This window comes from Procambarus clarkii, chromosome 34 (assembly GCF_040958095.1).
Source record: "Procambarus clarkii isolate CNS0578487 chromosome 34, FALCON_Pclarkii_2.0, whole genome shotgun sequence".
Taxonomy (NCBI): domain Eukaryota; kingdom Metazoa; phylum Arthropoda; class Malacostraca; order Decapoda; family Cambaridae; genus Procambarus; species Procambarus clarkii.
The window spans coordinates 2,701,233-2,718,216 of record NC_091183.1 but is presented as its reverse complement, the minus strand read 5'-3'; the positions used below and the strand labels follow the sequence as shown (position 1 = coordinate 2,718,216).

Sequence of the window (16,984 nt, the reverse complement as noted above, 5' to 3'; positions counted from 1 at the left end):
ATAGCTAGTTTTTTATCTACACTGTGTAATCTTCCATATAAAATAGGGTAGCAGCACATTGCTGTGTAAACCTAAGTTTCTTAATAAAAAAATCTGTAATAAAGATGTTAAATTATACCTTGTATTATTACTAGTATTATCCTTATTAAATCATGTTAACCATAGATCATTAAGATCTCATCTTGTTATGTAATAGTCATATTTCTTTTGAATCATTCATTTAATTGTGCATTATGTCTTAATTTTTTCACTTCTTTGGATACACTGTACAGTACAAAAAGCTTGAATAAAAATAAACCAGTTAATATTTCTTTCATTATATTTTTTATTTAAATAACTGCATCAATATTTTTACAGCTTTGATATCCCCAGAGTCAAACGTAACGGGCCCTGTATTAAAATGTATTATTTTAACCAACCGGATACTAGGTACTCTCATTATTTAGAGATTGCGACAGCTGAAGAATGTAGGGATGGGCCGCCGCCTAGCGTGCTTCCTCACGAGAGCTGTTCGCACAATGGTCGCCCTCCTCCCCCGGCTCAGTCACGGTACTGGAACTGGCTCAGTTTTGCCCATTTATGGACGAAGGTAGGGAGGCGACAATTTTAATGGAAGATTTATTTGATCCAGTCACAGAGAACAGTTTGTTATTGTTTATAATGCTGGACTGGAGGTTTTGATGACTGTTAATATTTAATTAATATATTTTCTGGTGACGTGGCAATATATATCTCATGTTTAAGGGAAAATTCCACTGTAATCTCGTTTTCTTTGAACTAGTTATTAAATTAATTTGTGTTAGTATTGGTGAATAGGTTAGAACAAGATCAGCAGCGCAATTATCTGCATATTGTAACTAAGATTATTAAAGTAGGTCGGATTTTCCCGACAATCAGGGTAGACTATCATCCTCGTCTTGGTAGACTATCATCCTCGTCTTGGTGGACTATCATCCTCGTCTTGGTAGACTATCATCCTCGTCTTGGTGGACTATCATCCTCGTCTTGGTGGACTATCATCCTCGTCTTGGTGGACTATCATCCTCGTCTTGGTGGACTATCATCTTCGTCTTGGTGGACTATCATCTTCGTCTTGGTGGACTATCATCCTCGCCTTGGTAGACTATCATCCTCGCCTTGGTAGACTATCATCCTCGCCTTGGTAGACTATCATCCTCGCCTTGGTGGACTATTATCCTCGTCTTGGTAGACTATCATCCTCGCCTTGGTGGACTATCATCCTCGCCTTGGTGGACTATCATCCTCGCCTTGGTGGACTATTATCCTCGTCTTGGTAGACTATCATCCTCGCCTTGGTAGACTATCATCCTCGCCTTGGTGGACTATCATCCTCGTCTTGGTGGACTATTATCCTCGTCTTGGTAGACTATCATCCTCGCCTTGGTGGACTATTATCCTCGCCTTGGTGGACTATCATCCTCGCCTTGGTGGACTATTATCCTCGCCTTGGTAGACTATCATCCTCGTCTTGGTAGACTATCATCCTCGTCTTGGTGGACTATTATCCTCGTCTTGGTAGACTATTATCCTCGTCTTGGTAGACTGTGAACATCGTTCGGAGAGACTATTACTCAGTTCCGGGGGGGACACAGCCCCCCCCCCAGGTGACGACCACTGGGGTGGGGTGGGTGCAATCAATCACTCCGAGTTGTGTGCTGGGGCCCTCTCGCAATCTCTGCTGGGCAGACCTCTGCGTTCTCTGCGCTGAGGGATTGCACTTGGGTAGCTGCAGTCTGGATGTGGGAGAATCCAACCTGCTCTCCTGTTTTGATAGTAGTTGTTGTAAGTATGTGCACCATAGTATAAATATTGACGTACTTAACAATTAGATAGTAGAACTTTATACTTTTCATTTTATGGAGTCCACAAAAATTAAGCTAAAAACAAGCTTAAATATTACTAGGCTTGTATAACACACATGTGTACTATTTTAGGCCTCAGATATCGTGTACTAGGCCAAGGAAGGTTAGGTTAGTTAGTTTAGTTTGTCTTTGCAACATAAACAAAAAATCTTTCCCGGTTTGTCCGGGAAACCGGGGGCCAGATTCACGAAGGTACTTACGAATGTTTTTCCTTCTTAGCGCCTTCTTAGGGGCTACGTCGGTATTCAGGTAGGCACACTAAGAGGGGAAAACCTTCGTAAGTTTGGTCCGGCAGCTAAGAGTGCTGTCGCCTACTCGTAGCTTTACGTAAACTGGATATAACTCAATTTTTCTCTACTACAGTTGGTGAATCTCGTGAAGAGGAGTCCTTCGTGTTAGTTATAAATGCATTCTCTGCTTGAAACTTGTAGTAAATATGTCTTTTATGATATTAGAAATAGTTTGTATAATAGCAAGATATTATACCAGTAGTTATTAAGAAAATAAACACTGGAGAACATGACATATGAGAGAAGGTGGCTGGTGGGAGAATTTACTATCACCAAATGACCCACTGCACAAATGATGTCAGGTAAGTAGGGTTAAAACTTCAATAACTTCTCTCATTGAATACTTAAACCTATAATTATGTCTGTATGGACTATTATGACCTGTTAAAAAAGAGAGAGGGGAAAGTAGGGGTCCAAGACTTCTTCAAGTTACGCAATTTGGCTGTGTAACAATAAGTAATTTATCTATTTATTTATTTATATATATACAAGAAGGTATATTGGGTTTGTGAGGATACATAGCATTTTATTTACATTCTTGTAAAGCCACTAGTACGCGCAGCGTTTCGGGCAGGTCCTTAACTTAACAGATAATTTTAAGTAGGTAAATTCTAGCAAAATTTATGAAATGTTAACAGGTACATTGCAAGTAAAAATGAGATGAGAGAGATTAGTAGGTATATTAAAGCCCATCAGTAGCTCTGATTGATTGCATTGACAGCTTGATTTGTAATTTAACAAAAATTAATAGGAACAATACATCATTTTGATAGTACATGTAAGAAGACAGTAATGATAGTAATGGTAAAATTGTTTGGAATAGGTACATGCAAATTGGGGGATTGGGTAGCACTAGATACAGTGCAAGTGTAAAGCACAAGGTAGGAAACTATGAAGATAAAATTAGGCACTTTTGGTGTTTTTTTCAATAAGGCAAATATAGAATAAATATAGTCAAATATAGGAACAAAAATGAGGCACATATAGAATTTTGAATAAAACACAAGGTAGGAAACTATGAAGATGAAATTAGGTACTTTTTGGTTTTGTTTTTGAATGAGGCAAATGTTGGACAGCTTTTCAACTCATTAGGGAGTGAGTTCCATAGACTAAGTCACTTTATTTGCATGGTGTTTACACAGATTAATATAATAATAATAGCCGGTGATGAGGCAGGTAAACCAATACAACACGATGAGCCTCTCACTATCACTCAAATAATCCTAATTAACGTGCCACATCTGTGATGGGAAGTACATTTACAGTTGTTATAGTGTATTCTTCCGGCAGATCTTGTGTGGTCGCCAGGGAACCTAGCGACCTGAACCTGTTGCTTCCCGTGGGAACACACGCCATAGACCACGAGGCTGTTATCTGGCCACAAACTCACACTTTTACCCATACTGAAGCCTTCACATCAGATAAGGCATTGGTGTACAAACTAACACAGTAGATTAATTCACTAACATTTAGTATAATTTTTCCTATTAATCGATAAATTCTCGATTGATAGGCTTCAATTATTAATTAACCCCCCAAGTTGTGTTGGGATATGACTTGTGGGATAATTTAAATCCATACAGTGTTCAATAAACATACAGTCTACTAAACTATTGTAATAAATAATAAATAAATTAATTATACATCATAAATAAAATTTCTTTAAATAAATCAATAAATTAATAATTAAAATAAATTAAATAAAATTATATTTCCCACGAGTCAGAATTCTCTACCCAGATGAAGATGACAGTCTACCCTGACGAAGATGACAGTCTACCCCATATGAAGATGACCGCCTACCGAGACAAAGATGACAGTCTACCGAGACGAAGATGACAGTCTACCGAGACGAAGATGACAGTCTACCCAGACGAAGATGACAGTCTACCCAGACGAAGATGACAGTCTACCCAGACGAAGATGACAGTCTACCCAGACGAAGATGACAGTCTACCCAGAAGAAGATGACAGTCTACCCTGACGAAGGTGACAGTCTACCCTGACGAAGGTGACAATCTACCCTGACGAAGGTGACAGTCTACCCTGACGAAGGTGACAGTCTACCCTGACGAAGGTGACAATCTACCCTGACGAAGGTGACAGTCTACCCTGACGAAGGTGACAGTCTACCCTGACGAAAAGCGATCAAACGTTATCAAACGGATCTGCAAACATTTCTCTGTCTCTCCCTAGAAAGCCTCGCCAGAACAAGAACATAAATCAGTTGTCTACAGACAAAAATTAATAACGTGAACATTCAAAAAATAAAATAATACAACAGTACAATGAATTATACAAAGCGGCAACACGATTGTATAATAACGGTTTTTTACCACATAAACTGCACTAGGCTGCTGCTCCAGTCTTGCAGGCAGCCTCACTGCTTGTGGCTCGGTAACTGGCATATATGAATATCTCTAACAAGAAAAATAATAATTTTCTCACGTTACATTGCGTCACTCACGCCTTATGCATGCAAGCACTCTCATATATATATTATGGTGTCCATATAATTCTCTGTTCTGCTTCCTGAGGTCCACCACTAAGTACATCTGTTTTTGGGTCCTGGAAATCAGGTAGGTACTCCTGCAGTCTTCAGTATTTGCTGCTACTTGAAGTTCCACTCAACCTGTGAAGTTCCTCTATGCGGCTTCACCACAAAGAAACCCGTAGCTCCACTACACTCGAAGTTCCTCACTACCACTAAACGTTCTGGGGCCAGATTCACGAAGCACTTACGAGCGTGTACATCTTTCCTCAATCTTTGACGGCTTTGTTTACAATTATTAAACAGTTAATGAGCTCCGAAGCACCAGGAGGATGTTTATAACAATAACAACAGTTGATTGGGAAGATTTCGTGCTTGTAAACTGTTTAATAAATGTAACCAAAGCCGTAAAAAATTGAGGAAAGATGTACACGTTCGTAAGTGCTTGCGTAACTGTTTCGTGAATCTGGCCCCTGCCCTACAACTGAAGTTCAACTCCACACTTAAAGTTTTACACTACCACCTGAAGTTCCACCATATAATCTTCACCAGACACGAAGCTCGTCCACGAACTTCTCCCCCACACAAACCGCAGAAAATGATGATGTGGCAGAACTGCCCGCAGCTCCAAAATGGCGCTTCTCTTGGCTTTCCACAAAATGCTCTTGGACTGCCTCTAAATGCTTCTCACAGTCCTGACTTGAGTACATGACATCGCCTGCAGGCTTCACACACCTGCTCAATTGTCTCCACACAATGCCTCTCACTGTTGGGTCCACACAGGTCACGACAACCCTGTAGGCTTCACGCCGCCCTTAATATCGTTCACGATCACTAAGAATTGTCGAACATCGACCTCGGCAACTTCCTCACACTTTGTACAAGTAGCCTTCCAGACCTCCCAGTACACCTGTGAGGTGTACTTTTGTCAGTGTGAGGTGTACTCTAGTCAGCGAAAGGTGTACTCTAGTCAGCGAAAGGTGTACTCTAGTCAGTGTGAGGTACTCTTGTTAGTGTGAGGTGTACTCTAGTCAGTGTAAGGTGTACTCTAGTCAGTGTGAGGTGTACTCTAGTCAGTGTGAGATGTACTCTTGTTAGTGTGAGGTGTACTCTTGTCAGTGTGAGGTGTACTCTTGTCACTGTGAGGTGTACTCTAGTTAGTGTGAGGTGTACTCTTGTCAGTGTGAGGTGTACTCTAGTCAGTGTGAGGTGTACTCTAGTCAGTGTGAGGTGTACTCTAGACAGTGTAAGGTGTACTCTAGACAGTGTGAGGTGTACTCTGGTCAGTGTGAGGTGTACTCTAGACAGTGTGAGGTGTACTCTAGTCAGTGTGAGGTGTACTCTTGTCAGTGTGAGGTGTACTCTTGTCAGTGTGAAGTGTACTCTAGACAGTGTGAGGTGTACTCTTGTCAGTGTGAGGTGTACTCTAGACAGTGTGAGGTGTACTCTAGACAGTGTGAGGTGTAATCTAGACAGTGTGAGGTGTACTCTAGTCAGTGTGAGGTGTACTCTTGTTAGTGTAAGGTGTACTCTAGTCAGTGTGAGGTGTACTCTAGACAGTGTGAGGTGTACTCTAGACAGTGTGAGGTGTAATCTAGACAGTGTGAGGTGTACTCTAGTCAGTGTGAGGTGTACTCTTGTTAGTGTAAGGTGTACTCTAGTCAGTGTAAGGTGTACTCTAGACAGTGTGAGGTGTACTCTTGTCAGTGTGAGGTGTACTCTAGACAGTGTGAGGTGTACTCTAGACAGTGTAAGGTGTACTCCTGTCAGTGTGAGGTGTACTCTAGACAGTGTGAGGTGTACTCTAGTCAGTGTGAGGTGTACTGTAGTCAATGTAAGGTGTACTCTAGTCAGTGTAAGGTGTACTCCTGTCAGTGTGAGGTGTACTCTAGTCAGTGTGAGGTGTATTCTAGTCAGTGTGAGGTGTACTCTAGACAGTGTGAGGTGTACTCTAGACAGTGTGAGGTGTACTCTAGACAGTGTAAGGTGTACTCCTGTCAGTGTGAGGTGTACTCTAGTCAGTGTGAGGTGTACTCTATTCAGTGTGAGGTGTACTCTAGACAGTGTAAGGTGTACTCCTGTCAGTGTGAGGTGTACTCTAGTCAGTGTAAGGTGTACTCTAGACAGTGTGAGGTGTACTCTAGACAGTGTAAGGTGTACTCTAGTCAGTGTGAGGTGTACTCTAGACAGTGTGAGGTGTACTCTAGACAGTGTGAGGTGTACTCTAGACAGTGTAAGGTGTACTCCTGTCAGTGTGAGGTGTACTCCTGTCAGTGTGAGGTGTACTCTAGACAGTGTGAGGTGTACTCTAGTCAGTGTGAGGTGTACTCTTGTCAGTGTGAAGTGTACTCCTATCAGTGTGAGGTGTACTCCTGTCAGTGTGAGGTGTACTCCTGTCAGTGTAAGGTGTACTCCTGTCAGTGTAAGGTGTACTCTTGTCAGTGTAAGGTGTACTCTTGTCAGTGTGAGGTGTACTCCTGTCAGTGTGAGGTGTACTCTAGTCAGTGTGAGGTGTACTCTTGTCAGTGTAAGGTGTACTCTTGTCAGTGTAAGGTGTACTCTTGTCAGTGTGAGGTGTACTCTTGTCAGTGTAAGGTGTACTCTTGTCAGTGTGAGGTGTACTCTAGTCAGTGTAAGGTGTACTCTAGTCAGTGTGAGGTGTACTCTAGACAGTGTAAGGTGTACTCTAGTCAGTGTGAGGTGTACTCTAGACTGTGTAAGGTGTACTCTAGTCAGTGTAAGGTGTACTCTAGACAGTGTAAGATGTACTCTAGACAGTGTAAGGTGTACTCTAGTCAGTGTGAGGTGTACTCTAGACAGTGTAAGATGTACTCTAGACAGTGTGAGGTGTACTCTAGACAGTGTGAGGTGTACTCTAGACAGTGTAAGATGTACTCTAGACAGTGTAAGGTGTACTCTAGTCAGTGTAAGGTGTACTCTAGACAGTGTAAGGTATACTCTAGACAGTGTGAGGTGTACTCTAGACAGTGTAAGATGTACTCTAGACAGTGTAAGATGTACTCTAGTCAGTGTGAGGTGTACTCCTGTCAGTGTGAGGTGTACTCTAGACAGTGTGAGGTGTACTCTAGTCAGTGTGAGGTGTACTCTAGACAGTGTGAGGTGTACTCTAGTCAGTGTGAGGTGTACTCTAGTCAGTGTGAGGTGTACTCTAGACAGTGTAAGGTATACTCTAGTCAGTGTAAGATGTACTCTAGTCAGTGTGAGGTGTACTCTAGACAGTGTGAGGTGTACTCTAGACAGTGTAAGGTATACTCTAGTCAGTGTGAGGTGTACTCTAGTCAGTGTGAGGTGTACTCTAGACAGTGTGAGGTGTACTCTAGACAGTGTAAGGTATACTCTAGTCAGTGTAAGATGTACTCTAGTCAGTGTGAGGTGTACTCTTGTCAGTGTGAGGTGTACTCTAGACAGTGTGAGGTGTACTCTAGTCAGTGTGAGGTGTACTCTAGACAGTGTGAGGTGTACTCTAGTCAGTGTGAGGTGTACTCTAGTCAGTGTGAGGTGTACTCTAGTCAGTGTAAGGTGTACTCTAGTCAGTGTAAGGTGTACTCTAGTCAGTGTGAGGTGTACTCTAGTCAGTGTGAGGTGTACTCTAGTCAGTGTAAGGTATACTCTAGTCAGTGTGAGGTGTACTCTTCCCACGGGTGAACTCTTAGAGCACTGAGAGCATATATTCCTGAATTAATGATGAAATATTCAAGATCTTTGAGACTTCTTCACAGTTCCAGTCCTGGTCACCTGTCAGCCACCCGTGTAAGAAGGGACTTCTATCACCATATACAACTGACAGTCTGGCGGTCAAAACTCCATCATTCTCCTCGATAATGATCTTTTAGCTTAAGTCTCTCACATTCTCAACACTTTTAATATGAATTTGGGTTTTAAGAACATAAGAACAGTTAGCAATATTCTGATTTGGATCTTCCTATACTTTTGGAACCTATACTTTACGTAAAGCCATAAATCTTTGTACTAGAAAAGGGTTGAGGGACGCGAAATTGACATACTGTCCCGTTTTCTGTTTTGGGTCCTCTGGTAGGTTAGGATAAAGGCACTTTAGTACGATAGTTTCTTGACGTTGGGAACACTTTGGATTACAGGCTGCTCTGTCTGTCTGTCAGATCCTCCCATTCTCCCTCATTCCCATTTTTCTTCCCTCCCAATCATTCTCACTCCTTCATATTGACTTTGCTTCCCTCCAACCCACTCGCTCTCCCTCATTTACATTCTCCCTCAGGCTCATTACCCTTCTTTACTTCTCTTTCTCTCTCTCGCTCCCTCTCTCTCATTCTCTTCCTCCTCCCTCGCCCCTGTTCGCTCTCCCAGCTCAGTGGGCACAATGGTCCCACTGAGATCCAGTGGGCTCATTGTACCAAACATTGGGCAAACATGTTTGAGTTAACACTGAGTGAACCTATTCGACACTGAATCAACATATTCGACACTGAATGAACATATGCGACACTGAATCAACATATTCGACACTGAATGAACATATTCGACACTGACTCAACATATTCGACACTGAATCAAAATATTCGACACTGAATCAACATATTCGACACTGAACCAAAATATTCGACACTGAATCAACATATTCGACACTGAATCAACATATTCGACACTGAATCAAAATATTCGACACTGAATCAAAATATTCGACACTGAATCAAAATATTCGACACTGAATCAAAATATTCGAAACTGAATCAAAATATTCGACACTGAATCAAAATATTCGACACTGAATCAAAATATTCGACACTGAATCAAAATATTCGAAACTGAATCAAAATATTCGACACTGAATCAAAATATTCGACACTAAACCAAAATATTCGACACTGAATCAAAATATTCGACACTGAATCAAAATATTCGACACTGAATCAACATATTCGACACTGAATCAAAATATTCGACACTGAATCAAAATATTCGACACTGAATCAAAATATTCGACACTGAATCAACATATTCGACACTGAATCAAAATATTCGACACTGAATCAAAATATTCGACACTGAATGAACATATTCGACACTGAATCAAAATATTCGACACTGAATGAAAATATTCGACACTGAATCAAAATATTCGACACTGAATCAAAATATTCGAAACTGAATCAAAATATTCGACACTGAATCAAAATATTCGAAACTGAATCAAAATATTCGACACTGAATCAAAATATTCGACACTAAACCAAAATATTCGACACTGAATCAAAATATTCGACACTGAATCAAAATATTCAACACTGAATCAACATATTCGACACTGAATCAACATATTCGACACTGAATCAAAATATTCGACACTGAATCAAAATATTCGACACTGAATCAAAATATTCGACACTGAATCAACATATTCGACACTGAATCAAAATATTCGACACTGAATGAACATATTCGACACTGAATCAAAATATTCGACACTGAATGAAAATATTCGACACTGAATCAAAATATTCGACACTGAATCAAAATATTCGACACTGAATCTAAATATTCGACACTGAATGAAAATATTCGACACTGAATCAAAATATTCGACACTGAATCAAAATATTCGACACTGAACCAAAATATTCGACACTGAGTAAACGTATTCGACGGCCGCGTCCAGAGCACAGCTTTGTTAGTCAAGTACTGGACTCTACAGCACCGGCCTGGAATCCATATCATGCAAAACAGCGATAAATACAAGAGCCCAGAAGGGTGCTACAAGAGTAGTGGCAGAGCTTCATGGGTTAGGCTCAAGGACCTGGTCCCAGATCCTTACTACTGGCTCCTCACAAGTATTCCTGAGTGTGGACTCACCTTTGTGTTGACTGGTGCTCGTCCAGCGGTCTTGGTGGCCTGGGTGTTGGGTGGTGTGCTACATCGACCAGGGAGCTGTCATGGTGTGCTACATCGACCAGGGAGCTGTCATGGTGTGCTACATCGACCAGGGAGCTGTCATGGTGTGCTACATCGACCAGGGAGCTGTCATGGTGTGCTACATCGACCAGGGAGCTGTCATGGTGTGCTTCATCGACCAGGGAGCTGTCATGGTGTGATACATCGACCAGGGAGCTGTCATGGTGTGCTTCATCGACCAGGGAGCTGTCATGGTGTGCTTCATCGACCAGGGAGCTGTCATGGTGTGCTTCATCGACCAGGGAGCTGTCATGGTGTGCTTCATCGACCAGGGAGCTATCATGGTGTGATACATCGACCAGGGAGCTGTCATGGTGTGCTTCATCGACCAGGGAGCTGTCATGGTGTGATACATCGACCAGGGAGCTGTCATGGTGTGATACATCGACCAGGGAGCTGTCATCGTGTGATACATCGACCAGGGAGCTGTCATGGTGTGATACATCGACCAGGGAGCTGTCATGGTGTGATACATCGACCAGGGAGCTGTCATGGTGTAATACATCGACCAGGGAACTGTCATGGTGTGATACATCGACCAGGGAGCTGTCATGGTGTGATACATCGACCAGGGAGCTGTCATGGTGTGATACATCGACCAGGGAGCTGTCATGGTGTGATACATCGACCAGGGAGCTGTCATGGTGTGATACATCGACCAGGGAGCTGTCATGGTGTGCTTCATCGACCAGGGAGCTGTCATGGTGTGATACATCGACCAGGGAGCTGTCATGGTGCGATACATCGACCAGGGAGCTGTCATGGTGTGATACATCGACCAGGGAGCTGTCATGGTGTGCTACATCGACCAGGGAGCTGTCATGGTGTGATACATCGACCAGGGAGCTGTCATGGTGTGATACATCGACCAGGGAGCTGTCATGGTGTGATACATCGACCAGGGAGCTGTCATGGTGTGATACATCGACCAGGGAGCTGTCATGGTGTGATACATCGACCAGGGAGCTGTCATGGTGTGCTTCATCGACCAGGGAGCTGTCATGGTGTGATACATCGACCAGGGAGCTGTCATGGTGTGATACATCGACCAGGGAGCTGTCATGGTGTGATACATTGACCAGGGAGCTGTCATGGTGTGATACATCGACCAGGGAGCTGTCATGGTGTGCTTCATCGACCAGGGAGCTGTCATGGTGTGCTTCATCGACCAGGGAGCTGTCATGGTGTGCTTCATCGACCAGGGAGCTGTCATGGTGTGCTTCATCGACCAGGGAGCTGTCATGGTGTGCTTCATCGACCAGGGAGCTGTCATGGTGTGCTTCATCGACCAGGGAGCTGTCATGGTGTGCTTCATCGACCAGGGAGCTGTCATGGTGTGCTTCATCGACCAGGGAGCTGTCATGGTGTGCTTCATCGACCAGGGAGCTGTCATGGTGTGCTTCATCGACCAGGGAGCTGTCATGGTGTGCTTCATCGACCAGGGAGCTGTCATGGTGTGCTTCATCGACCAGGGAGCTGTCATGGTGTGCTACATCGACCAGGGAGCTGTCATGGTGTGCTCATCGACCAGGGAGCTGTCATGGTGTGCTCATCGACCAGGGAGCTGTCATGGTGTGCTTCATCGACCAGGGAGCTGTCATGGTGTGCTTCATCGACCAGGGAGCTGTCATGGTGTGCTTCATCGACCAGGGAGCTGTCATGGTGTGCTTCATCGACCAGGGAGCTGTCATGGTGTGCTTCATCGACCAGGGAGCTGTCATGGTGTGCTTCATCGACCAGGGAGCTGTCATGGTGTGATACATCGACCAGGGAGCTGTCATGGTGTGCTTCATCGACCAGGGAGCTGTCATGGTGTGCTTCATCGACCAGGGAGCTGTCATGGTGTGATACATCGACCAGGGAGCTGTCATGGTGTGCTTCATCGACCAGGGAGCTGTCATGGTGTGACACATCGACCAGGGAGCTGTCATGGTGTGCTTCATCGACCAGGGAGCTGTCATGGTGTGCTTCATCGACCAGGGAGCTGTCATGGTGTGCTTCATCGACCAGGGAGCTGTCATGGTGTGATACATCGACCAGGGAGCTGTCATGGTGTGCTTCATCGACCAGGGAGCTGTCATGGTGTGATACATCGACCAGGGAGCTGTCATGGTGTGATACATCGACCAGGGAGCTGTCATGGTGTGATACATCGACCAGGGAGCTGTCATGGTGTGCTTCATCGACCAGGGAGCTGTCATGGTGTGCTTCATCGACCAGGGAGCTGTCATGGTGTGCTACATCGACCAGGGAGCTGTCATGGTGTGCTTCATCGACCAGGGAGCTGTCATGGTGTGCTTCATCGACCAGGGAGCTGTCATGGTGTGCTTCATCGACCAGGGAGCTGTCATGGTGTGCTTACATCGACCAGGGAGCTGTCATGGTGTGCTTCATCGACCAGGGAGCTGTCATGGTGTGCTTCATCGACCAGGGAGCTGTCATGGTGTGCTACATCGACCAGGGAGCTGTCATGGTGTGATACATCGACCAGGGAGCTGTCATGGTGTGATTACATCGACCAGGGAGCTGTCATGGTGTGACTACATCGACCAGGGAGCTGTCATGGTGTGACTACATCGACCAGGGAGCTGTCATGGTGTGCTTCATCGACCAGGGAGCTGTCATGGTGTGATACATCGACCAGGGAGCTGTCATGGTGTGATACATCGACCAGGGAGCTGTCATGGTGTGATACATCGACCAGGGAGCTGTCATGGTGTGATACATCGACCAGGGAGCTGTCATGGTGTGATACATCGACCAGGGAGCTGTCATGGTGTGCTTCATCGACCAGGGAGCTGTCATGGTGTGCTTCATCGACCAGGGAGCTGTCATGGTGTGCTTCATCGACCAGGGAGCTGTCATGGTGTGATACATCGACCAGGGAGCTGTCATGGTGTGCTTCATCGTCCAGGGAGCTGTCATGGTGTGATACATCGACCAGGGAGCTGTCATGGTGTGCTTCATCGACCAGGGAGCTGTCATGGTGTGCTTCATCGACCAGGGAGCTGTCATGGTGTGCTTCATCGACCAGGGAGCTGTCATGGTGTGATACATCGACCAGGGAGCTGTCATGGTGTGCTTCATCGACCAGGGAGCTGTAATGGTGTGACACATCGACCAGGGAGCTGTCATGGTGTGCTTCATCGACCAGGGAGCTGTCATGGTGTGATACATCGACCAGGGAGCTGTCATGGTGTGCTTCATCGACCAGGGAGCTGTCATGGTGTGCTTCATCGACCAGGGAGCTGTCATGGTGTGATACATCGACCAGGGAGCTGTCATGGTGTGCTTCATCGACCAGGGAGCTGTCATGGTGTGCTTCATCGACCAGGGAGCTGTCATGGTGTGATACATCGACCAGGGAGCTGTCATGGTGTGCTTCATCGACCAGGGAGCTGTCATGGTGTGCTTCATCGACCAGGGAGCTGTCATGGTGTGCTTCATCGACCAGGGAGCTGTCATGGTGTGATACATCGACCAGGGAGCTGTCATGGTGTGCTTCATCGACCAGGGAGCTGTCATGGTGTGCTTCATCGACCAGGGAGCTGTCATGGTGTGATACATCGACCAGGGAGCTGTCATGGTGTGCTTCATCGACCAGGGAGCTGTCATGGTGTGATACATCGACCAGGGAGCTGTCATGGTGTGATACATCGACCAGGGAGCTGTCATGGTGTGATACATCGACCAGGGAGCTGTCATGGTGTGCTTCATCGACCAGGGAGCTGTCATGGTGTGATACATCGACCAGGGAGCTGTCATGGTGTGATACATCGACCAGGGAGCTGTCATGGTGTGATACATCGACCAGGGAGCTGTCATGGTGTGATACATCGACCAGGGAGCTGTCATGGTGTGATACATCGACCAGGGAGCTGTCATGGTGTGCTACATCGACCAGGGAGCTGTCATGGTGTGATACATCGACCAGGGAGCTGTCATGGTGTGCTACATCGACCAGGGAGCTGTCATGGTGTGATACATCGACCAGGGAGCTGTCATGGTGTGATACATCGACCAGGGAGCTGTCATGGTGTGATACATCGACCAGGGAGCTGTCATGGTGTGCTTCATCGGCCAGGGAGCTGTCATGGTGTGATACATCGACCAGGGAGCTGTCATGGTGTGATACATCGACCAGGGAGCTGTCATGGTGTGCTTCATCGACCAGGGAGCTGTCATGGTGTTATACATCGACCAGGGAGCTGTCATGGTCTGCTTCATCGACCAGGGAGCTGTCATGGTGTGCTTCATCGACCAGGGAGCTGTCATGGTGTGATACATCGACCAGGGAGCTGTCATGGTGTGCTACATCGACCAGGGAGCTGTCATGGTGTGCTTCATCGACCAGGGAGCTGTCATGGTGTGCTTCATCGACCAGGGAGCTGTCATGGTCTGCTTCATCGACCAGGGAGCTGTCATGGTGTGCTTCATCGACCAGGGAGCTGTCATGGTGTGCTTCATCGACCAGGGAGCTGTCATGGTCTGCTTCATCGACCAGGGAGCTGTCATGGTGTGCTTCATCGACCAGGGAGCTGTCATGGTCTGCTTCATCGACCAGGGAGCTGTCATAGTGTGCTTCATCGACCAGGGAGCTGTCATGGTGTGCTTCATCGACCAGGGAGCTGTCATGGTGTGATACATCGACCAGGGAGCTGTCATGGTGTGTTACATCGACCAGGGAGCTGTCATGGTGTGTTACATCGACCAGGGAGCTGTCATGGTGTGGTTCATCGTCCAGGGAGCTGTCATGGTGTGCTTCATCGACCAGGGAGCTGTCATGGTGTGCTTCATCGACCAGGGAGCTGTCATGGTGTGATACATCGACCAGGGAGCTGTCATGGTGTGCTTCATCGACCAGGGAGCTGTCATGGTGTGCTTCATCGACCAGGGAGCTGTCATGGTGTGATACATCGACCAGGGAGCTGTCATGGTGTGCTTCATCGACCAGGGAGCTGTCATGGTGTGATACATCGAACAGGGAGCTGTCATGGTGTGCTTCATCGACCAGGGAGCTGTCATGGTGTGATACATCGACCAGGGAGCTGTCATGGTGTGATACATCGACCAGGGAGCTGTCATGGTGTGATACATCGACCAGGGAGCTGTCATGGTGTGCTACATCGACCAGGGAGCTGTCATGGTGTGATACATCGACCAGGGAGCTGTCATGGTGTGACACATCGACCAGGGAGCTGTCATGGTGTGACACATCGACCAGGGAGCTGTCATGGTGTGCTACATCGACCAGGGAGCTGTCATGGTGTGCTTCATCGACCAGGGAGCTGTCATGGAATGCGTAATTAAATTCCTATTGTAATTCCAATAAAAGATGGCAAATTCCTTGAGGAAATGTCTCCTCAACTTTCTAACCCCAAGTGAGCTGTATCTACACTGAGGAATATATAGTCTAGTTCGCTATAGGAGAAAATATCCCAGAGCAAACAGGTGTTAATCACAGTGTAGCGTATATTTATTGTCATACAGGTCACGGAAGCGCTTGGGCCTCTTGATTAACTTGTACATAGAGTTAGTAGAGAACTCTACCTCAGAACTGTGTGATTGGTGCGTTGATGGTAATATTTCCCAGAGGTCCTGTCATTATAGTGAGTGTCATGATGAGTGTGACAGCACCTCACACTCTGGCACCTCACACTCTGGCACCTCACACTCTGGCACCTCACACTCTGGCACCTCACACTCAGGCACCTCACACTCTGGCACCTCACACTCTGGCACCTCACACTCTGGCACCTCACACTCAGGCACCTCACACTCTGGCACCTCACACTCTGGCACCTCACACTCTGGCACCTCACACTCTGGCACCTCACACTCAGGCACCTCACACTCTGGCACCTCACACTCTGGCACCTCACACTCAGGCACCTCACACTCTGGCACCTCACACTCTGGCACCTCACACTCAGGCACCTCACACTCTGGCACCTCACACTCTGGCACCTTACACTCAGGCACCTCACACTCAGGCACCTCACACTCTGGCACCTCACACTCTGGCACCTCACACTCTGGCACCTCACACTCTGGCACCTCACACTCAGGCACCTCACACTCTGGCACCTCACACTCTGGCACCTCACACTCAGGCACCTCACACTCTGGCACCTCACACTCTGGCACCTCACACTCTGGCACCTCACACTCTGGCACCTCACACTCAGGCACCTCACACTCAGGCACCTCACACTCTGGCACCTCACACTCTGGCACCTCACACTCTGGCACCTCACACTCTGGCACCTCACACTCAGGCACCTCACACTCTGGCACCTCACACTCTGGCACCTCACACTCAGGCACCTCACACTCTGGCACCTCACACTCTGGCACCTTACACTCAGGCACCT

The 16,984-nt window shown here is 46.4% G+C and overlaps 2 protein-coding genes across 2 annotated transcripts in view; both read right to left on the bottom strand.

Moving 5' to 3' along the window:
- The window catches only part of LOC138370909 (uncharacterized), a 28,465-nt gene extending 15,322 nt beyond the window's left edge, over positions 1-13,143 (bottom strand). The window contains exons 1-4 of the mRNA XM_069335568.1: positions 13,124-13,143; positions 12,139-12,954; positions 10,512-12,086; positions 5,255-5,399 (exon numbers count right to left, since the gene is read on the bottom strand). Of these exons, the coding sequence (XP_069191669.1) occupies positions 5,255-5,399; positions 10,512-12,086; positions 12,139-12,954; positions 13,124-13,143 (2,556 nt within the window). The remainder of the gene's footprint in view (positions 1-5,254; positions 5,400-10,511; positions 12,087-12,138; positions 12,955-13,123) is intronic.
- Positions 13,144-13,170: 27 nt separating this feature from the next.
- LOC138370908 (aggrecan core protein-like) lies at positions 13,171-14,795 on the bottom strand. The gene is made up of 2 exons (XM_069335567.1): positions 14,782-14,795; positions 13,171-14,698 (listed from the first exon to the last, which is right to left on the bottom strand). Exons 1-2 carry the CDS (start codon positions 14,793-14,795, stop codon positions 13,171-13,173), a joined length of 1,542 nt encoding a protein of 513 aa, XP_069191668.1.
- Between the last annotated feature and the right edge of the window lie 2,189 nt (positions 14,796-16,984).